Genomic DNA, 24,027 nt, shown 5'->3' with positions numbered 1-24,027 from the left:
TTCCTTTCCCTCCCCCCCCTCCCCCGTTATATGTAGCATTTAGCATGCTAAGAAACTATTAGCCATATTGTATATGATGCTTCAGTGCATCAGCCTTAGATCATAAAAGCCTTAGATATGGTCAAAAATACTTTACCACCCACCCACCCCAAATAAGTCTTGCTGAAAGCTCTAAAGGTATAGATGGTACATTAGTAGTGTGGCCCAAAATAAGTTGTACCAGCTGAAGCTACCAAGCCTGTGCAGAATTGTAAATCTCTTTGAATTTCCCAGAAATAGTCCTTTTTCCTCCTGTATATATTGCATCAAAATACTAATATATTGCATGCATCAAAATGCTGAGGTATCAGAAAGCTTAAATTTCTTGGATGAAATATGCAATATATTTGGGTATATTTAAACGACTGGAATGTGTAGCTTTTTAATAGCTTATGGATATTTTCTATGATATAGAAATGTGATGAATAAATGCATACATTTTATAGGTCTACAGGCAGGAAATTATGCTTGCATTGCATAAATGAGAGTGAAATGGTATCTTGAAGGAATTGGCCTTGGCAGTTTATCTTCAGCATTAAATGGAAAATTCCCATTATTTACCATAAATAAGGTAATGACAGTGTCCCCATTTAGCAACTATAATTGGGATCGGCAATTCAGTTATTAAGCAAAGTGGTCACTAAATGGAACAATAGCTGTGCTTTTGATCTTACTTGTTTTCCTTTGCTTTACATATCTATAAAGGTCGTAAATGTGAGATTTGGTCGCAAAGTTACTTTTTCATCACCATTGTAATTGCAAACTGTTGGTAAACAAGGCAATCATTAAGCAACTCCCTGTAATTTGGTTGGCATTGTTGAACAACAATTGATTATTTTATTTTATTTTATTGGAATTATGCAAAATCATAAAATAAAAATTCCTGACAGGCTGAAACAGAATAGTTTGAAGCGATAGACAATATTGTCCACAGGATGTCACTATTGGACTGCATTAGGAACCCATACAGTACCTTTAAAGTATGATACTGTGATTTCTGTCAGCAAAAAAGCTGCAGAATTTTAAAAGCAAGAATGGGTCTTTTTCCCCCTTTTTTTTAACAAAAGGTTGTAGGACTTAGCCTACAGAAAGCAAATCATGATTTATCCATGTTTGGAGCTACCTCACGTGTTTCACTGGTAAAATGTAGAAACAGTCAAAAGTATCAAGAGTGGAATCTGGAAATATTTTCCAGGAACAATTTGTGAACACTGGTCATTTCTCAAATTTTGTTCTTCATATTCTGTTTATAGACATTCCAGGTAACCTATATAACGTTCAGAATGAACCCCTAAATTTCAGTAGTTGCTATGCAAAAAGACATGTTGCTTGGATTTTAGCTGATTATACTTCCCCTGGTTCCAAAGGAAGTAGACAGAATAGACATTGGCAAAAGGGTATATTATGTGCTTCATTCAACTCACTACTTTCTAAAATAAAAGTCTTCTCATAGCTCAAAGCAACTGATTGCCTTAAAAGGAAACAGCTCCCAATAATATAGAATTTTGTAGTGCAAAGGAACATCTGTTTAAACAATGCTTGGATTTTGGCTGAATACCAAGCTTATGATCAAGCCCAGGCTTAAGCAGGCTAAGAAATGGGGGTTTTGCCACTTATTGTTGTGTGACTTCAGTATCATTTTGCCAAATACTCACAGCAGTCATGTAAACTTGAAAAGGCATTTAACTTTCTATAGCATGTATTTTTTACGGAGGGCCAAATAAATGATAAATGGTGATCGGGACTGGATCTTACTTCTTTGTTTTTGTTTAATATAGCCAGAAAGCTCTTTTGCCATTTTTCCTTTGCAAATCATCTTTTTCAAAAGTATTATGGGCTCCATTAGGACCGTTAAATGCTGCTAACCAATTTAAACATGCAAATTCCACATTGACTGACCATCTATCTAAATGTGAAATGCAATCTACAAAATCTGAGAATTGGGCAGTCTCTAAATTTGAAACATGAAATAAAAATGTAAAATAAATACATAAATTTAATAAAAACACGTGTTTTTACTCTTTTCTGGAGGTGCTTTTCCAAGGATCCTGATTGCAAGATTGCTGTTGAGCTTGACCAAACGTTGATGAAAGCAGAATCCATATTCATCTATAAATAGGTAATGGGTAAGTGAGCAGCTCTACTCTTCCTAAAAAACCTAGTTGGGTGAGAGTAAGGATATTACCCTGTCAGAATTTTACCAAGATGTCGGTCTTTAAAGATCAGTGTCTGATCCTAAAACAGCCAACGTTCCAAGGCTGGGAAAGAGAAGGGGGGCTGCTGTTCCCTGGGACTAGGGATTCTGCTTTGAGGTGAGAGATGTGAGAACTTTTGTGTTAAGTTGGATCAAGGGAATAAGATGAAGAGCTTATTTGTGCACCAGCCATCTTATTGCCTGAACTTCTGGATCTGATGTCAGCTTTCCGGTATTATCAAGGGTTGGACTGGGCAGGCCTCAGGATTTCATGACTTCCATTGGAAAACATTTTGGAAATGTATTTCCCAAAACACTCCCAGGGCTGACTCATGAATATGCAAATGAACAGGGACAACCTTTAGGAAGAACAAAAGACTGGCAAATAGACCACTCCTTTGTATCTCTCCAAAGAAGAGATTGGGAGGTCACCTACTACTCTGTAAACTGCTTAGAGAGGGCTATAAAGTACTGTAAAGTGGTATGTAAGTCTAAGTGCTAAGGAACTGTTTGCTGAATTAGGACTGAAAAATTGATTTGGGGATTATGCATTGATAAAATGCTAGAGAGGGGGGCGGGGTTTATTTGTAACTTTTAAGGAAGGTGAAAAGGTAATGTATTGTTATGCTTGGTATGGAGGTTCGAAGCCACTTTTTATTACTTTTGTTGTCTTTTTTCTGGTATTTTTTTTCTGCACTTTATGCATTTTATTGTCCTATTTTCTTCTCATTTATTAGCTTTTATATGTTTATTAAGAACTTCAAAAATTATTTTTAAAGACCCACTTGCTTTCACCATTATTTTGACCTCAGATGCAGGCATATGTATGACAAGTGTATTTCTAGGAAAGCCTGGTGCTTTTCCATAGCATTTATTAATGGTGATCAACTTGTATTACGGAAACTTCTGAATAAATTGAACAGAGAGTACCGAGAATGGAGAGTACCAAGACTGACTATGCAGTCAGAATTGAAGAAGTTTCTTGAATGAGAAGCAAAAAATCTTGAAGCAACAATAAAATCCAGTTGCCTTTTGAAAAAGCACCTTTGGGACAACCATGAGAATCTCCATAGACAGGTAATCTTATATATTGTCTTTCTTTTTCCAAAGACCACATAGTTCCATAAGGAATGTTTGCTCATCACTTCAGAGAACAATTTGAATTTCACAATTTCTACATAGGTTTTAGACTACCAATCTCAGTCTGGTGCCTCCCACACACTAGATTGCTTGTTTTTAGCCGTGTTGGCTATGTTTGATCAGTTTTTAATCCAACACATCTAAAGAACATCATATTCAGGAAAGCAATGGTTAATTATGCATAGACAACTAACTACTGCCTAGGTAAATGTATTTCAGATACGTAGGACAACTTTTTGAGTTGGTGAGCAATTTGGAAGTTTGAGTACAGTAGATGTATCATGACTCAAAACACATTTTCTAGAAAAAAGATTGACAAAGCAATTGATCATTACCCCCTCTAGACACCCAAATAGCATTTTTCTCCACAGCATACTGTTGTCTTTTTTTCTGGTAGATAGCAGATTTCAAAACCAAGTACCTGACTGCAGCTACTCACCATTTTCATTTCAAAATATTGCTTATGGGATCTCTGAGGGGCCATACAGAGGCATTTTTGTAAAGATGTTAAATTTTGGCATTTTATTTATTTATTTATTATTGGGACTTATATGCCGCCCTATCTCCCGAAGGACTCAGGGCGGCTAACAATAAAACACAATAATACAAATGTTAAAAAAAAGCTTGAACTAACAAGCCCCAGTGATAAAATATTAAAAACATTTTCTTTTTAAAAACCCCTATCATCAGTCCAGGTCAGCCTGATGGAAATGTTTTGAGGTCGCGACGAAAGGACCGGAAATCCAGGGCCATCCGGAGCTCAAGGGGAAGCTGATTCCACAGGACAGGCGCTCCCACAGAGAAGGCCCTCCCCCTGGGGGTCGCCAGCCAATATTGTCTAGCTGACGGCACCCTGAGGAGGCCCTCCCTGTGTGAGCGCACCGGGCAATGGGAAGTCGTTCCTGGCAGCAGACGGTCCTGCAAATATCCCGGGCCTAAGCCATTTTGTTTGCAATATGCCACTGCCACCATCCCCTTGGGGATGGGGTAAAAAATCAGCAGGGAATCTTGTAAGTGCTAAAGGAGGAACCATGGGTGCCTCTGACCCATCAAAAATCAAACAAAAGTTTTTCTTTTGATCTCTCCACAAATAAAATATTGGAAACAGGACAAGCAACGAACTGCCAATACCTCTTTTATCTTGAATGGCAAGCCAACCCAAAGTTGTGAGCATTATGAGCGACACTACAATTAGAAATTTTAATTTTTTTTGCAAAAAATTAATTACATGGCAAATTTACTATGTGGCAAACTGGAAAGTGTCAGGGAAGAAAGGATTTCCTTTCATTAAAGTATGAAAAGGGAAAAAAATTGTCTTGTCAGAAAAACAAATGCCAAACAATACTTTTACAAGATTCCTTTGTTTATTATATAAAAATATATAAACATCATTAAGCCTTATAATGGGAGGAAAACGCTGCTTTCTAAATTTTTATCACATGAGAAATACTGCTCTACTATATCATATACTGAAAACAGACCATGCTAAATATCAACAATATAAAAACATGGAAGTTCTGTGGTAGGAAATTCAGTGGGTTTGTGTATAGTGGAGAGCCTGGATTCTCACCTACTAATACGTTTTATATTTCCCCAAGAACACAATAACTGGAATCCTGAATTCTTTCATTTATACATGGAATTACTACCAACCAGGCCTTTTATAATTTATTCCACTCCATGCTCAAGAGTTCCCTGTTCTCAGGAACAGATTTACAAGAGATATAGGACTACACAGAGAAAAGGGAAGCAGGAAAGCCTGTTCTATAAATTTAATTCTATTCTGTTCACAGAAAGGAAGTTAAAGTCTAAGCTGGAGTCGCTAATCAAGAATTTGAACCAAGATATTAACTAAAAACACAAAACAATATCGTAATCCTTTAAAGAACACATGTAGGATACAGTAGATACATAATTTACAAATTCTGTCAACTTCAATTTTAAAACATATTTCAAATATTTGTCTTATTTACTTTCTCAAGCATTCGCTTCCAAATTTTATTTATGCTAAGACTCTTCACAAAATTTTTGCTTTTGTCTGGCTTAATTTCCAAGGTGTTAGTATTAACCTTCTATAAAAAGTCATCATTAAGATACACAGAAAGGTATCCTATGAAAGAATAATGTAAGCTAAACCTGTTAGCTTTTCCTAGGTTCTTTTCTATTCAATTAACTTTCTCTTCGGTCATTTAAAAATCAACATGTAAATTTTAACCCCAGAACATTCTGAAAGGTCAAAGACTTTAACCATTTAGATAAAAGCAACAACAAAACAAAGCTAAGCAAACAGTTATCATATTGCATGTATATTACAGACTATGGTCCTTCACTGATACCTGGTTTAAGGTAACCTGCAGTATGCCCACAATACTAAAGTAGAGAACATAAGAAGTGGTCCTTGTATAAAATCAATATTTTCACTGGGCAATAAGCTTGGTGGGCACGTTAAATCATTACACAATAAGAGTTTTAGAATACAACATATTCTACTTCAGCTATTCATAAAACATGAATTATGGCTAAGATTTCTGATTGGCTTTGCTCTGATCCTGTATTTCTTGATCTTGTGTGTTGTGAGGTTCCCAGTATGGTTAGGAAAGCCCGTCCTCTTGATCAATTATTTCTGTTTTACTGGAAAATAAATCAGCTAACATATGCTTTGGTATCTCAGAACCCCTGACTTTCAGTGTATAACAGGCATTCTCCACTTTAGCTAAGCTCTGTTTCAAAGTATAGAGCTTCTTAGAAACTTCATACGGTCCAGTGTTACCAATGTAAGAAAAGCCATCATAAATCTGACAGAGGAACTGGCTCAGCTCAAATGGTGTATCTATATCACCATTGCCAACGCTATTAATACACATCCGCATCAATTCTCCAGTTAGATCAGCCACTCCCAGAAGGTAATCCACAGGTGTCACTTTTATGTTCCAGGTGTCATTTTGATTATTAGGAGAATCCGAAGATGGCTAGTAATACAACATAATACAAAACAGCTTATTACAAAGAGAAATTTCAATTTGTAAATTAGTATCGTTTTATAAAACCCTTGTAAGACCACATCTGGAATACTGCAACCAATTCTGGTCACCATACTACAAAAAAGATGTTGAGACCTTGAAAAAAAGTTCAGAGAAGAGCAACTAAAATGATCAAAGGCCTGCAAACTAAAACATATGAAGAATGGCTGCAGGACTTGGGTTTGGCTAGTCTAAAAAAAAGAAGAAACAAGAGGCGACATGATAGCAGCATTCCAACTGCCACAAAGAAGAGGGGGTCACGTTATTCTCCAAAGCACCAGAGGGCAGAAAAGAAACACGGGTTGGAACTGATCAAAAAGAGAAGCAACCTGGAATTAAGGAGAAACTTCCTGACAGTGAGGACAATCAACCAGTGGAACAGCTTGCCTCCAGAAATCGTGGGCACTCCATCATTAGACATTTTCAAGAAGAAGCTAGACAGTCAATTGCCTGAGATAGTATAGATTCTCCTGCTTGAGCAGGGGGCTGGACTAGAAGACCTCCAAGGTCCCTTCCATATTCTATTCTATTCTATTCTATTCTATTCTATTCTATTCTATTCTATTCTATTCTATTCTATTCTAATTTCAGGAAATTAACAAAAACATTTTTAGAAATAAGATGGCTTTGCTATGGAACTTTTTAATGGATGACTTTCTTGATGGAAGTCTCATTTCAGCTGGCAAGATGCCAGTCTCTAAATCAAAGAGAAGATGCATATGTATCTGTATATGTATTTTCTATTTCTATTTTTGCATTACCGGTATTTCTATTTTGAAAACAATAAATATTTTGCCACTACTATATATTTATCATCACCACTGTGGAACAAACTTCTATATATTGCTGTTAGTTTTCACAGCTTAATGAACTGAACTAAAAAAAATAATCCCATAATCAACAAATACACATAAAATTTATCCTCAAGATGCACTCTTTATCCAAGGATCAACTGAGAGAGGTTGTGATATTTCAAGAAACCGATTGCTTTACCAGACACTTAGGTACATGCAAGTCCAACCATTTGTCAATTTCACAGACGCAGTTTACAAGAGGAAGAGACTAAAGAAGAATGGAAATTTGCTGGCTGGCTGTGAAATTCTGGAAGTTGAACACAGCCTTATATGACAAGATTGAGAAACCCTGGATTAGATATATGCAGTTTTTAAGCAGCAAGATCAGATTAACTATAAATCCCAAATTTGAAGGGCAAAAAACCCTTAAGAACAGAAATGAAAAGCTAAGTACTCCTTCTGCCAAGCTCTACAAGCGATGGAAGGATGGTACTCATTTTGAGCAGAGGAAAGGACAAGCAGCTGCTGGCTAGCCTAATACTGCATGGCTGCTGCTTAGTAGAATGCCTGGAGCTATGGCAAGCTAGAGGGTCCATATAAGGCACGGGTGTCAAAGTCGATCGTGTCACGTGACGTATCGTGACTTTTTTTTGCTTTTGCGGAGCTGGGGTGGGCGTGGCCTGTGCGTGACGCACCCAGCCCACGGATATAAGGGATGATGAGGGAAGACAGTACAATGGGGTGGCAGACAAGAATTGGAACTTCCTATAATTTTGAAGTCTAGATATAGTATCCCTAGTATAGCCTGATAAGCTTTTTTTTTTAAAGCCAATTTTGTAAGTGGAAAATAATTGCAACCTTCAGAGGAAAAAAAAAGAAATTGAAAAAAGGAAGTTCAGACTTCCAACTACTATAGACATTTACCCTAAAGAAACCTTTCTTTTCTTCATTCTGTCTGTCACAGGACCACAATATCAGTTGTACACTCCTAACTTATTCCCAGTGCTGCTTTTCTTCAGTTTTTCCCTGACCCCAAAAGAAAAAAGTAAGGATTTTCAAACCGCCTCTGAAAAAGGGAGACAAAACAAGAAGAAAGACTTGCAGGAAGCAGGAACACAAGGAGATTTTTCATAATCAAATATTAGCTTATTGTCCATCTTCTATACCAATTCTTTATAATATCCATTTAGAAATGATCAATGAATTGCGAAAATTGTATAGACAAGATTATGGTACCTTCCTTTCTTCTTCTTTATTAACTTCTGCAAATACCAGTTGTCTATTGATGTCCTCTAAGCTAATTAATGACCGGGTTTTGATAAAATACTGAAATGAAACAGCTTCCACGTACTCTTGAAGACCTGGTTGACATGGAAAAATGTAAAGTATATTATTACACTGTAGGGATTCACAATAAAAAAATTTAAATGATATTCTAGGGAATGTCAGCTTTTAATCACTTTTTGATTGACACAGACTTTTCTCGGTTATGTATTGGAGACTCTTTTAGAGTATGTATATGACAATTTTAGTTGCAATGATTAGATTAGATTTAGATTAGATAACCTTTATTATCATTTTTATTGTGAGCACATTGGCACACATTAAAAATGAAATTTAGTTGCTTGCTCTCAAAGTGTACACACACAGTACATAACACACATTTAAACATGCTATATACACCATATGTATAAACCTACACTCATATAAATAACATAAATATTAATCATTGTCCATCTTGAATACATAACAGAAAGAGGACACTTTAGAGCCTCCTCTCTAAAGGCAACAAGGAAAACAGGTCATGAAGAGGACGTGTAGTGTCCCAGACAATCTTGCGGACCCTGCTCAAACAACACTTAAATGCTATGTTCTGGATGGAAGGCAGGGAACTGCCAATAATCTTTTCAGCCATCCTCACCACTCTCTGCACCGCCTTCCTGCCTGAAGCAGTGATGCTTCCAAACCAGGCTGTGATGCTGTATGACAGGATGCTCTCGATCGTCCCTCTGTAGAAAGTGGTAAGAACAGCGGAAGGAAGATGTACTTTTCTCATGTGATGCAGAAAATGCAGGCGCTGCTCTGCCTGCTTCACCAGTGTCTCACTGAGCGACTTATTAACTGCGACTTATTAACTTAATAAGCTACTTATTAACTGCACTCCCAAGTATTTTTAAAAAATATAAAATTAGTATTTTATAAAATTAGCCTTTACTGCAATGATTCTTGGAGAAGCAAACTATCCAAATGTATGTTTCTCCCTGCCCAAGCTAATGTAATAAAATATCTTGGAAATTAAATCAGCATGACTGAAAGATTGTAAACCATAGAGAACATGAGATTAAGGGGAGAATTAACCTATGGAAAAAATGGTCAGCATAAATTACTGCATGTATTTTCAGTTCTTGAAAAGAATTAAATGCTGGTCTTCAATTTTTAGGAACTTAAAAAATATATAACAAAATTTGGGTTATTCTGTTTGTTTTTATAAATATACGTTTAATTATCTTAACCTTTATATTCTGTAGATAATTGCTCATTGATAGTTGCCCCGCCATTTTTCTAAAGATATAATCTGTACATAAGACACAATTTAAATTGTGAGGGATTCGTTAGATAATATGTAAGTCATGACTGCATTGAAATGAAAATAGAAAAGCAGGATGTGTTTCTTTGTTTGTTTGTTTCAAGCATTTATATATCCACCAAAATCAAATAATGTGATCCTGTCAGCATACAATAAAAATAAATATTAACAAAAAAACCCCTAAACATATATAATTAAAACAATAGCCCAGTATATAAAATGGCAAATTGAACAGGATAATTTAAAACAATCCACAGCACATAGTAGCATCAAATAGCAATGGCTGAGGACACGAGAAGTGCAAGAACCAAAACTTTGTATCTCCCCCTTGATACCTGTAGTAGTAAAAGAGGAAGAGAAAGATGAAAGGGGACTCTACTCAATTAGACCCCAATGACTGAGGAAAACAGTTTTTCAGGGCCAGCAAGGTTGAGGTCAGTTATACATCATGTGGGAGGGGGAACTGTTTCAGAGCACAGGAGCAGCCACTGAAAAGGAAGGCCTCCAGGTCCCATAAGACACCAGTGTTTAAATGAGGGAATGTGCCTTCCTTCTGGGAAGGTGTAAGAAAAGCCAACATTCTTGAGAGCGAGTCCTAGGCCTCGCATAACGTTAAACGTACATAGACACCTTGCATTACGTACACTTATTGGAAAGCAGGGAAGCTCACGAGTAGCCATGTTGCATGAACTTTACAAGTTGAAGAAAATATTCTACACACATTAGTCCTAGATTACACTGAGAATTGTTTTAACAGCATCTTCTTTCTTACAATAAATGTTTGACATTAAATACGTGCCTTTCAGAAGTTCTCCACAAAAAGCAGCTTGGTATTAACATTTAAAATGACCCAAGAGCTTGACAAAAGGTGGTTTTGCTAAGCAGGTAAAAGGATGTTTAAATATATTGTAGTTTTAATGGAAGGACATCCGTTATTTTCACAAATAATTCCCAAGGTGGAAAAAAAAAATCCCTATCCCACTTCACTATTTCATCCAACAACATCTTCCTGCTTTTAGTTTTGGATTGTTTCCAAGAAAAAAATTACTTAGAAATCTCACTGCTGGGAAGTGAGTAGCTTACAAGAAAGCTTAGAATGGAGATCCTTTAAGATACATCAAATCAATACGTGTTCCTTTTATACTGTCCAACTTTTTCTCCCTTTTCTCTCTCATCTCTTTTAAAATATAAGATTAGCATATAAACAAATAGGGAAAGTATGCAGAATACGATTCTAGAATTCTTTCCAATGCCACTAGAGAAGTCGTGGTAGGAAGCATTTATATTTTGTTCTGCTTATATCTTTGTGTTTGATATGTGTGCACAAGACCCTTGCAATAGGGTCTTCTGGCCGCATGACTAGGGGAAAAAGAGCTTAGAATGGAGCTGCTGGCAACATTCCAATCTGTTGCCCAATTTTGTCTCTTGTAGGGCTCCACCATTATTTTCTGGAATGTTTTGCTCTTTAACCCCTAGCGAGATTCAGCTCCTTTTTATACTCAATTTTCTTTTGCCAACGTCCCCCCTGCCCCAATAAATTTGATTCTGTTCTGTTTAGTTTTCAGGGAGTTCTCCTAAGGATGGACTCAGAGGCAGCCTTGATCCAGATTACACGATTTTCAATATCATGCTGGATTGAAAAGAACAGGGCACAGAAAGCAGACTTCTGGATTTTCCCCCCCATTCCTTTATAGTAGCTCTGCTCTGGGTCATGTGACCAGGAGGCAGAGCGTTTCTTAATGTAAGCAACTTGTATCACAATTTGTTGTTTTGTTTAAAAAAGACCCAGACTCACCTGCCATGTTTGTCACAGCCACCACAAAATTCTCAAAATATTATAATTGGACATAATTCAAAGAATGATTTTCTTCCGTATTCTCTAATATTAACCCAATCTGGGCTATTTGTCATACTCCTGTCAAATAGTACCCTTCTATAAACCTCTTCATGAGATAACAGTTTACTTTCAGAAGTCACCCATTTTTTTCTTTTCTATCATAATATATCCTTGCCTAGATCTGTACTTATTCAGCTCCACAACAGACTTTTCAAAGGTCTTCTGCTCTTTCTCCTTTTCTGCTCCTGTGAGTTGCTTACCAAAGCACCTGTGTGACACCTTTTCATGAAACCTTGATAAAATTCCATTTTTATGTTCTTTTCTAGTTCAAACACAAACCAATTTCCTTGCTCATTTATATTGGGAATTTCCCTCTGCTATTCTTCCTTTATCAAATTTTACATTATGTCGTCCTTATATTTTGTAGTGCATAATAATAGTGCTTTATGGATTATGGAAGACATATAAGGCTATACAGTTAAAATATGCATACTTACTGCAAAATAGAGGTTTTATTGAAATTGTTAGGATTTACTTCCAACTAAACAAGCACAGAATATGCAAAGTAGTAAGGCGATAAGTAGTTATCATGATACTTTATTCACATGTTTCAAGATACGAGTACATTAATATTAAGGAAGAATCTTATTTTAATGTAAGGCACTAAATTGAAGTATATGGGAATTCCCTTTATTAAATAAAATTAACTTTTCAACCAACGTAACACTATTAGAATAACAAAAGCAAGTACTGTGCAAAATAAGTCTTGCATTTGTCTACCACTATTTCAGTTTTAAAGACGAATTGTTCATATATTCCAAAGGATATGTATCCTTTACAGAGTAGGAAAGAGAGATTTTATTATTGCAAACCTACTTCAAAAGTAACCACAAAAAGATAACAATAACAATGTGCAAAAGTTGGTCTGCCTTTGTTTTTTAACTAGTTATTTCAGCGTATCTTTGTTTGCTTGTTTAATTATCCCTTGGGACAATCTGTACTTTAAGAAATGTGTAGAGAACAGTCATCATTTTTGTTATTGTTCAATTATTAGTACTATACTCAGCATTTGAGCTCATATGAGTATCCTTAGGGGAAATGTTCTGAATGCCATTAGCACTACTCTTAATGAGGGAAAAAGTGGAACTTCTTTAGTGCTTTGCCAGAATTATTTTATCTTTAAGTCAAAGAACAGTGGCTTGGAGTAACCCCAAAAAAAGCATTTCGTAACAACCAACGCCAAGCAATATTCCCAGGAATCGTATTTATGGCACGTCAATTTATAGATATGATTATTACACTCAATGTTTGTGTAGCCTTGTTAGATTTTTTTTGTTACAGTCACTACTGTAACTACATTTAAAAAATTTAACAGATTATTCCATTCTTTAGCCTTTATTGTTGCACCATTTTTGATAAAATCTAAATAAAATAAAACAATACAACCAATTTAGTTAGGATGTACAGAGTAAGATCTTCAGTTACTTTTTCTCAGCATGTCACCAAAATCCTACAATTTCTTTTTGATTATGTAAAGTTTGAATGCTATACCATAAAACGGGTACCATACTATACAAAATTTCTGAAGTACAATATGATCTTATTGTGATTGCTGACCATTAAAAGTTCAAATGCTATTCATTAAAACTTAGTGCTAAAACCTCTGAAGTCAAACCTTTAAGTGCATATTTTCCAAAAAAACAACAGCTCTTGTGAACAGTATAAAATAGAACCTTTTTAATGCTTCAGATGGCCCTCAAAATAATTTCAGCAATAACATGTATAGCTTGACTACTCTGTTCCTTGAACAATTTGAAAGAATGATTTCAAAAACCTATTTGAAATATTACATCGCTGCCTCAAGTGAAAAACATTCTAGAAAATGTAAAAATGTAAAAGCAACACGACTGGGCTGCCATACATAGGTTACAAACATCCAGACAACCATTAGGTAACACACAAGTATTATCCTTTGCTGTTATCTAGTGATCATCTGCACTAGAAGATTTTTGCAAATGACCTATTGGAAATGGGAGAAATAAAACTAAGTATTTAAAAATACTGGCTAAAGATGAGAAAACAGTGAACAACAGTCCATACAGGAACCAGCAGTCAAGCCCAATTCACAGCAACTAAGTATTAAACCACAATCCTATTGCAATATTAAAACAAATGAATGCTTAAACCAAAAGAAGTCTATACAGTATCTCTGTAATACTTTTTTATTTAACTTAAGTGCAGACTCTGGCCTCTTTCTCCCCAAACATTGTGGAAGTCTAATCTTTGGATGTTAATATCAGATCACAATGAGATCTTTATCCTTGTCTACTAATATGATTCTCAATATTCTCTGTCTTTTCTAAGCAATTAAAATGTCTGACAGCAATCAGAGCACCATCATGACACAAGGTCTTTCTCAAAAGGGGATCAAGGTAATGAACCTAACAATTCAGACCCTGAGGAACTAAACACAATACCAGCACTGAAAGACCAAATGTGGGCATTTCCGTTCCCAAGCACAATATAGATCACTGATGACCTGAAATTGGAAACACATGCAGAAACAAAGGAAAAAGCCAGCAGCTATTTCTTTCATCCTAAAATATTTTGAAGCATCATCTTCCAAGTCCTATTATATTTTTTGAATTGTGGCTTTTATATCTCACTGGCCTATAACAATCTTTTCCTAGTGATCTATTTTTTTAAAAAAAAAGACATAAAAATTGATCTACTTATTCCTTTTTGTTTATGGTCTTCCTTGGCTATTTCTAGTTGGCATCTGGCATGTTATTTCTCGTTTCTCCAGGTGCCCTTTCTCTCATGAGCCTTGTTTTATTAGACTTCAAATCTTCAGCAAGAGCCTCTTATCTTGTATGACGCACAGTAATAAGTGTACACACAGAGATTTATGCAACAGTGCAGTAATCTGCACTCACAAACTTTAGAGTAGAAATCAATTATATCCCTGAACATCTGGAGGTTCATTCATCAATACTGACTTGTTTAATATAGTTCTGATTACAATTTAGATAAAACCTCTTATGTTGGAGCTCAGGCTACATATGAAACACCAAATAGTAAATTCTTCCACATTTCTTGAATCACTGTCAGTTTCTATGATTCTACTGATGGTTCGTGGTCTGAAAAACTACCCAAGAATGTGATTTTTTAACTCCTGCTTAAAAATCCTTGGATTTGTTGTAAGCACTCTATTGCTTTCCAAAGTATCAATTTAGTTCTGGTAGTTTGGATAATTAGTATGCTTTCCCAATTTATTTTTCTAAGGATTTCTGCCATTATCTTGCTCAGTGTTGAATTATTGAGACTGATACAGAGGTGTTATTTCCATATTTCTGAGTCTATTCATTGTTCTAATACAACTGTTCATCCAGTCCTATAAAACATTTGAAGAAATACAGTACTTTGTAAAAATTCCAAGAATTAAAATAATCGCATTCTTTCTTACTGAACATTCACAGAGTTTAATTTGGGAAAACTGTCCTTCTTCTGATGAGCTAATTGAATGTTGTAGAATTTCATTATAAAGTGCTAACATTTAAGAGAATCACTAAAATTAGTAAGGGATAGTGTGAGAAGCTATATATTGACAATACCTGACCGTACCATTTTCCACCAAGTATAAAAGTTGCAGTCCTAGTACCTCATTAAAATTTGACCAGATTTTTTTTAATTAGAACCCATCTACTGTAGGTCTTTTAGTTAATTAAAAATGTAAAACAAACTGAAATAATTGCTGTGTCATTAGTAATTCTGTACCAAATTGAACTGTGGGCCTGGCTTTTCCGTTTCCTTTTGCAGCATTAAATAGGTGTGTACTGTTGAACCACCTTAGTGTCTGTGTATTTCTTTTTTTATGCAAATAGTCCTCGTTTAACTACTACAATTGTGACCAGAATCCCATGAAGTGGTCATTAAGTGAGATGTCCAAAGACTGCCAGGACTGCTTTGCTCAACACCCACAATTCTGGCAATCCCAGTGGATGTCATTAAGCGAACAGAGTCCCAGATAACGACTGCAAGGTGCCTTGGAAGAGGATCTCCCTGGGAGGTTCCCCTCAGGAGCTGAAAATCCTCCCTCCCAAAATTCAAACAGGATTTTTGGGTAGGATAGATAGATGTATAGCCAGCCGCCCCAACAGGCTGAAGAACAGTTTCTATCCATGGGCTGTCAGGCTCCTGAATGGGAAATAACTCTACGTATGATAGACTTGTGGGGCCGGCGCGTTGTGCAATTAGCTCGCATGGTGTAACAAGATGGTGGGTTTGCTGTCACTGTGAGTTGCGGGGGGTGGGGGGTTGTACGAAGGGAGGCTCAGCCAATCTCACTGTACACCTGTTGTACTTTGATAATAAAGGTTCATTCATACTCCCACTCACCTGAGGCAAACCACATTCCTTACGTTGCTGCACTGCTGCTCTGCTCGGATTTTGGCTTCCTCTTGTCTCTAGAGGCTGGCTGAAAGAGTTGCCAAAGGAGTTCAGCTCCCATGAAGACAGCTCATATCTTCAGAATCTGGGTTCCATCTTTCCACCTCTCATGAGAAGATCATCTTCCCTTCACTTGTAGGTGGGAATTCCTTCAGTAAGATGCAGTAACCTGGGGATCTGAGCTCCGTTTCTCCACTCTGCCGGAGGATGTCAGCACTTCCTTCACATGTGGAAAGGAATTCTTTCAATTCCTTCAGTGCAGGAATGGAGCTCAGATCTTCAGTTCTGCTCTCTCACCAGGAGAGCTCTTTCAGCCACCCCCAGTAACACAAGTCCTCTTGGCAGGCAGGCAATTTCCTGCTGAATGCCCATATTGTAAGTGCAAACAAGTTCCAGAGTACCCAGATATTGCTATCATAAGACCACAGGGGGAAGAGCACATTTTAGGATATGCAGAAATGATTTACAGGCCATTAGGAACCCTTTCTGAAGGTGTCATAACCTTGGTCATTCAATGACTTGCCATAAGTTGATAGGGCCCGCAACGTGGGCGTCCTCCTGGATTCACGGCTCAGTTTGGAAGATCATATAGGAGCCGTGGCCAGGGGGGCTTTTGCCCAGGTTCGCCTGGTGCGCCAGTTATGGCCCTATCTGGACCGAGATGACCTACGCACAGTCACCCATGCGCTCGTGACCTCCCAACTAGACTACTGCAATGCTCTCTACATGGGGCTACCCCTGAGGACCACTCGGAGGCTTCAGCTGGTGCAGAATGCAGTCGCGCGAGTTGTGATGGGAGTCTCCCGATACTCCCATGTAACACCTCTTCTCTGCGAGCTGCATTGGCTTCCAGTTGCCCTCCGGGTGAGATTCAAGGTGCTGGTGATGACCTATAAAGTCCTAAATGGCATGGGCCCGGATTATCTAAGGGAGCACCTGCTGCCAGCGTCAATTTCCCATCGTCCTGTGTGCTCCCACAGGGAGGGCCTCCTCAGGGTACCACCGGTCAAAGATTGCCGACGGGCGATCCCCAGGGGGAGGGCGTTCTCTGTGGGAGCGCCTGCCCTATGGAATCAACTGCCAACGGAACTCCGGACTGCCCCCAACCTTCGTTCATTTTGCCGGGACCTAAAAACCTGGCTCTTTGAGCTATCTGGTCTGGACTGAGGGGTTTAATGTTTTTAAATTGTGATTTTAATTTTTGCGGCTAGACTTAATTGAATTTTAATTTTATATTGTATTGTTTTTAAATTTTGCCTTGTAAACCGCCCTGAGTCCTTTGGGAATAGGGCGGTATATAAACCAAACAAACAAACAAACAAACAAATAAATAAATAAGTTGAGGGCTAGTGTAAACATGCTTTCCTTGATCAAATTGACTTGTGGAAATTATTGAACCAAGTAGATTTTTCTGCAGTTTTTCCCCACTCAGAAAGCTTCAGATGTACGGCTCTGTCTTTTAATCAGTTTCTGGAAGGTTTCTGGATTAAGATCAAATGGTCATTATCAATTGTTGTCAACGAAGTTTGTGGCTCTTGCTCAGCGCTACAGATTCACAGAAGGCTGTCACCGAATTCACTTCTTTGGCTTTTGTCCCAGTCAGTGCTTGGGGGGAGGGGGAGGTCAAGCCCTAGGCTCCTGCAATGCAAGGTACCTCAGGACTCTCACTGTTCCTCTTTAACACCTACATAAAACCGCTGGGTGAGATACAGTATGGTGATCGTGCCCTTTCCTTTCTCTACCCAAGGTAGCATTTAGTGTTGACCCAGGTCCTACGAGAGTCTGTATAAGAAGAAACCGGCTCCATTTCAACCCTAGCAACCCTGGAGAGGCTTTGGGTTTCTGATTTCTTTCCAAGTGCAATACGATTTATTGCTTCATTACTTTTAAAACCCTACATGGTATGGGGCCAGGTTGTTTGTGGAATGGGCTCTCCCCGATGCCATCTGCCCACTCTATTAGGCTAGATAGCATGGGGACACTCAAGGTTCCATCTCTTAAATCTGGTAGGACTCAGGAAGCATACCTTTTCCAAAGCAGCCCCTTCCTGTCTGGGATCTAGCAGGCTCCCATACATTTAGCTTCCAAAAAGCCATAAAGAATTACCCTAGGCACTAAGGTAAAGCCCAAAGATTTCATTGTTTGTTGGACTAAAGATTGTAGATCAGATGACTGACTTATTACCTTTGGTTTGTTTTTTTATTATTATTGTTGTAGTTTTTATTGTTGTTGTGAGTTGCCCAGAGTTGTGATTTTCAAGATGGGCAGTCATATACTTCTTTTAAATAATTAAGTAAATATTTATTTATTTGGGGGGGGGGGTTGCATCTCTTTGATTATATAACATAAGTAGAATTTTATAGTAGAATTCTTATAGTAGAAATAAGTACGACAGAAATTAAGGTTTAACCCTCTAATTAGATAGCCCAGAACAATTGCAACTGATTTCTGTACAATGCAAAGTCTCTCCCTAATTCAATGTTATAAATTCCTATATCCAAATATCTTAATGGAATCAAAACAGACATTGACAGAATCAAACGATGTCATCAATATGTTGCCCAATGCAATAAAATCAAGACTGATAAAATATCTAGAATTATCCCTTTTGCAAGTTTTGTTTGCTTTTTTTATTTTTCACACATACCTGGAGAAATAGCTCTATGGTACTGATGCATATCCTCTCCCATCAATTCCTGTGCTACTTGTTTTATCTTCTGTCTCACAAGATCTAATTTGACTTCAGATTCTGCTAGTATTTCTTCTACGTTGGAAGCACTGTGATCACAGAATACAATCAAATTTAAAAATGACTAGTTAAAACATCAGCAAAGAAGCTAATGTTATATGCTATACACAGGTCATTTTTATTTTGCTCTAAAAGTATCACATTTATCCTTTTCAAACACTAAGCCCCAGACATCTGTCTATATATAAACCATCTTTTGCTAATGAAGTGTTATATCACTTGGCAAACACGCTTCGGATTAACAAAGATTAAGTTACCCTTTACAGTATAAATTTGAGGTACTATTTTCTATTACTGCCACAGTAATTCAGTGAATAAAAACTGCTTCTAAATATTACATATATGATTTTGAAAATAAAAATAGCATTATCTTGAAAATAGTTGTGATCTATACCAAAGCTCATGTAACTTATAATAATGGAAAGGGAATTAACATATCCCCTTTTTTTCTAAACACATATAAACCCTAACATATCCTAAGAGCACCATTCATATCAAGAATGAAATGATGTGGGAATTATAAGGTTTGCATAAATTTTCATTTGTAGGGAAAAAAATCCATTAGTATGTTTAGTATAATACTGACCACTGTTAAGGAAGGGATAAAACTCTCGTCCAAAAATAAAGTTAGGGAATAGAATGTTGGCCTCTTGTATATCCAAAAATATATAGAAAAAAATTCTTCCCTCCATTCCTAACTCTTTCTTTTATGTTACCTATACAGGATTCCTTTGTTTTTACATATCTGACCAAAGGGATCAGGAAATGTGAAAGACAAACATAGATACCTGCCTGGTAATTCTATGAAGTAAGAATATGGTCCTTTTACTTTCAATAGTTATGTCACGACTAAGTTTCACAAGTCTTTCATATTTATCATGTCTTGTATCAAGTTCCAGCTGAAACACTGAAAATGAATGCCGATAAATATAATAAAACAATATTAGAAATACAGATATGAGCACGCAAACTCTACAAAATATATATGTATAAAAACAGATTTCATGTGTTCTGAAAAACCCACAAAGCTACTAAAATACATTTTAATCTTTATTTAAATACAGCTTAACTGTTTAGAATGTTAATAATTTGCTAAAGTTTCATAAACTTCATTCTGCAAAATTCTGACCCAAATCTTTAAAGAATCGTATCCAATTCATACATATCAAAGGAAAAAATAGTGCAATCCCCCATTTTTATGGAAGTAATCACTTACAATATGAAGCAGTCAATACAGAAACCATCTGTAACCATCTCTGCAAACACAGTACTCTGTTATAGAAATGGTGCAGAATTGTTCTACCATAGATTAAGAGGAATTGCATGGGAAAATCATGTATATCATTACTTCATATACAACTATATGAACCACACAATTCAGGTCTCTAAAATTACTTACTCTTGAAGGATGTCATTACAGATGAAGAAACGTTAATGCTATCTTTTTCTTCCCTATGACCATGTGGAAAACTTTCATGTTTCCTTTTTCTGAAGCCACCTGTTTGTGTAAGATTGAAAAAAAGTATTATCAAATTATAATATAGTTCTCAAAAAATGTTCACAACTTTTCATAGCTGAAAATTGTATACAGTACTTGATATCATGGGCATTTGAGAAACTAGAAAACTGTCCACAGTTCCATTCACTGTTTTGTACAGAAAACTGGATTCAGTCTACTGATCTGGAAACTTTGATTTCATGGTATTTTAAGACGAGAGCTAACTGTCAAACAAGGCAATGGCACTTCATATATAACAGATAAAGCTTATCATTCAAAAAAAATGAGGCAACATACAGAGTCAGCTGATTTTGGTTGTTTCAAGGGTCAGCTAACAGTTTTTAAATTTATTAAATTCATTTGATTGAACAGGCATAAAAGTAATGTAATATTAATTACATTTCATGTTTCCCTATTTTCATGGACAATGTGTGCTTCTCTCCAGATATTACTTCTATACGTTCTAAGTGAAATGGCCATTAAAACAGAATTGTTAAAATCTGCTTTCTGAGGAAGTACACATTGCCAGTCTTGCCCTATGCTTCATGTGTAAATAAGAAGCAACAAAAACAATGCTATGCTCTGATATGTGAACTCCTGGACCAAAGGTATAAATAGGATATTTCAGATGGTGGGTTTCTGCCTCTTCCATTATATGAAGTGCTTCATCATACTTGTTACAGGCACAAGAGCTTCCTGCCAAAAAACAACCCTTGTAAATTTGGTTGTGTAAGGCATTTGATAAAGTAGACCACAACCTACTTCTTGGTAAGATATGAAGTGTGGGATAGACAGCGTCACTATCAGATGGATTCATAAGTGGCTGGCAAACTGCACTCAACATGTAGTCCTTAATGGAACTACATATACACGGAAGGAAGTATGCAGTGGGGTATCACAAGGTTCTGTCTTAGGCCCAGTACTCTTCAACATAACAGAATAACAAAGTTGGAAGGGCCCTTGGAGCTCCTTCTAGTCCAACCCCCTGATCAAGCAGGAAACCCTATACTATTTCAGACAAATGGTTGTCCAATCTCTTCTTAAAAACTTCCAGTGTTGAAGCACCCACAACTTATTCCACTGATTATCTGTTCTAACTGTCAGGAATTTTTTCCTTAATTCTAGGTTGCTTCTCTCCTTGATTAGTTTCCCTCCATTGCTTCTTGTCCTGCCTTCAGGTGCTTTGGAGAATAGGTTGACCCCCACTTCTTTATGGCAGTCCCTTAGATATTGGAATACTGCTATCATATCATCTTCATAAAAGAATTAAATGAGGGGATAGAAGGGAAACTCATCAAATTTGCAAACAACACCAAACTAGGGAGAATAGTCAACACTTACAGGTGTCAAACTGCCGGCATGCGGGCTGGATGCGTCACGCCAAAACTGCACCCACCCCATTGCTAGCAATGGGAAAAAAGTCACGTGACATTGCAAGTTCGACACTCGTGCTTTAGAACAGGGCTTTTCAACCAGTGGTACGGGTACCACCTATGGTACATTGGCACCTGGCAGGTGGTACGCGACCATCCTAGAAAAGTGGTAGTGCGGGAGGAGAATGAGCTGAACCAGTGGCAGCACCCCACAAGCCTGAGCGAGAGATGGCTGGAGCTTCAGGGCTGTCAGGGCAAAAGCGGCGGGATCAGCATTTCGGGGCTGTCAGGGCTCAGCAAAAGCGCCAGGATCAGCACCAGGTTCCAGCTGGAGCTCAGCGCTGATCCTGGTGCTTCTCAGCCCAGAAGAAGTGCCCATCAGCTGGAATGTTGCAGCATCTCCAGGGTCTTGTGATTTACATTCAGATGCTTGGCAACCGATTCATATTTACGACAGTCACAGTGTCCCAGGGTCATGTGAAGTGACCAAAACCTGCTGCAACCACCCAGCAGACGGGGGTAATAAAAACCAAACACCCCCCCACCCCACCCCTGCTGCCAATCATCAACAGAAATGCTCACAACAATGAAAACCTTGGACAGGAAGAAGAGCGCTGCCGGGTGGGCAGGCAGGTGTCTTGCTCGGCTGTGGCTTGCGGGGCACTTTTTCAGTGCCATTGTAACTTCGAACAGTCACTAAGCAAACTGTTGTAAGTCGAGGACTACCTGTACTTCATCACTTTTTTCCTTCTTTTTTTTGGTCATCATGTTTTTGACACCTTGCTGCCATATCCTAAAAGTGGTACAATGGGTGAAAAGGTTGAAAAGCCCTGCTTTAGAAGACAGGCTCAAGATCCAGAAAGACAAGACTTGATCACTTGGCTCCATCCAACATAATGCAATTCAGTGGCTAGAAAAGTAATGTTTTACACTTCATATTTAGCTCAACAACAGTAACTGCAAGAGGGATTTAGGAGTCCTAGTGGACAATGATAGCAGTTTCCCAACATTTCAGGGGCTGTCATTAACAAGAGAGGGATAGATAACCTGTTCTCCTTAATCTGAAGGCAGGACCGAAACTTATTAAAGATCCAGCCTAGAACTAAAGAGAAACTTCCCGACTGTGAGAACAATGAACCAGTGGAACGACTTGCCTCCAGAAGTCGTGGGTGATCCCCCATTGGAGGTTTCTAAGAAGAGACTGGACGGCCATCTATTCGGAATGGTATAGGACAGGGGTAGGCAACCTCGGCTCTTTTATGACTCATGGACTTCAACTCCCAGAATTCATGAGCCAGCCAAGCTGGCTCAGGAATTCTGGGAGGTGAAGTCCATGAGTCATAAAAGAGCCGAGGTTGCCTACCCCTGGTATAGGACTCCTGCTTGAGCTGGGGTTGGATTAAAACAGGGGTCTTCAAACTTGGCCCTTTTATGACTTGTGAACTTCAACTCCCAGAATTCCTCAGCCAGGCATGCTGGCTGAGGAATTCTGGGAGTTGAAGTCCACAAGTCATAAAAATGCCAAGTTTGAAGACCCCCGGATTAAAAGGTCTCCCTTCCAACTTTTGTTACTCAATTATTAGAAACGAAGCCATGAAATGAAGAACCACGGTTAAATAAAGAGCCTGGGAAAGGCACCCGGTGACGAAAGGGGCCGCTGGCCTTCCCCCACGCCCTGGCATTTTGCTCCTCGGGCGAGGGCCTCTTCCCTCCTCCCCTTGTCCCACCGCCACCTTCTTTGCTGCTCATCTTGCCCGCGCTGATCCCGACACAGCAAGTCCGCTTCTGTCACACTCGACCTCGGCAACCGACACGCGTAACGGCTTGTCGCGCGCTCAGCAGAGATTCTCCGTTGCTCCCTAGCTCTAAATTCGGTCTCCGCACCTGTCAGGACCTCAACCAATCCACCCTCCCACCGCTCTTGGGGTGTCTAATCCGATCCCTGATTGCCACGCTTAATTTTTGTTAAATCGAGCCTCGCTGGGATTAATACCTCCACTCCGCCAAGGCAGAAAAGGAACCAGGCTTCTTCTCAACCCATAATGAAGTATTTTATCAGGCAGAAGAATCCATTCATTTCTCTAATCAGGCATTAGTGTGTCAGGTATTTCCGGTTTGCTGTAGGGCTTCTTTAAGACCTACAGTCGAGCAAGACCTTATGGGAAACGTAGTTTTACTTCGGGTGAAGCGTGCACAGCACAGTAACTATAAGAACTTCAGGAATGGGAGGAATGAGAGCTGGAATCAGAATTGGCGCGTGAAATACTTACAAATTTGAGATATGCCGATTATGACACTTTGTTAATCAAAGCTAAAAGGAGGTTTTCGTTGTGAAAATAAAACAGTG

General features: G+C 38.1%; 1 protein-coding gene across 1 annotated transcript; it reads right to left on the bottom strand.

Annotated features, from left to right (window-relative positions):
• Nucleotides 1-4,678: 4,678 nt before the first annotated feature.
• Nucleotides 4,679-23,578, bottom strand: TSNAX (translin associated factor X). The gene is made up of 6 exons (XM_081313903.1): nucleotides 23,414-23,578; nucleotides 20,209-20,307; nucleotides 19,602-19,716; nucleotides 18,708-18,838; nucleotides 8,424-8,548; nucleotides 4,679-6,342 (listed from the first exon to the last, which is right to left on the bottom strand). Exons 1-6 carry the CDS (start codon nucleotides 23,427-23,429, stop codon nucleotides 5,965-5,967), a joined length of 864 nt encoding a protein of 287 aa, XP_081170029.1. The 5' UTR covers nucleotides 23,430-23,578; the 3' UTR covers nucleotides 4,679-5,964.
• Nucleotides 23,579-24,027: the final 449 nt, after the last annotated feature.

Source organism: Vipera berus (genome assembly GCF_964194415.1).
Source record: "Vipera berus genome assembly, chromosome: 1".
In the NCBI taxonomy this organism is placed as follows: Eukaryota; Metazoa; Chordata; class Lepidosauria; order Squamata; family Viperidae; genus Vipera; species Vipera berus.
Note: the sequence above shows the minus strand (reverse complement) of the source record. Positions and strands in the feature narration are given on the sequence as shown.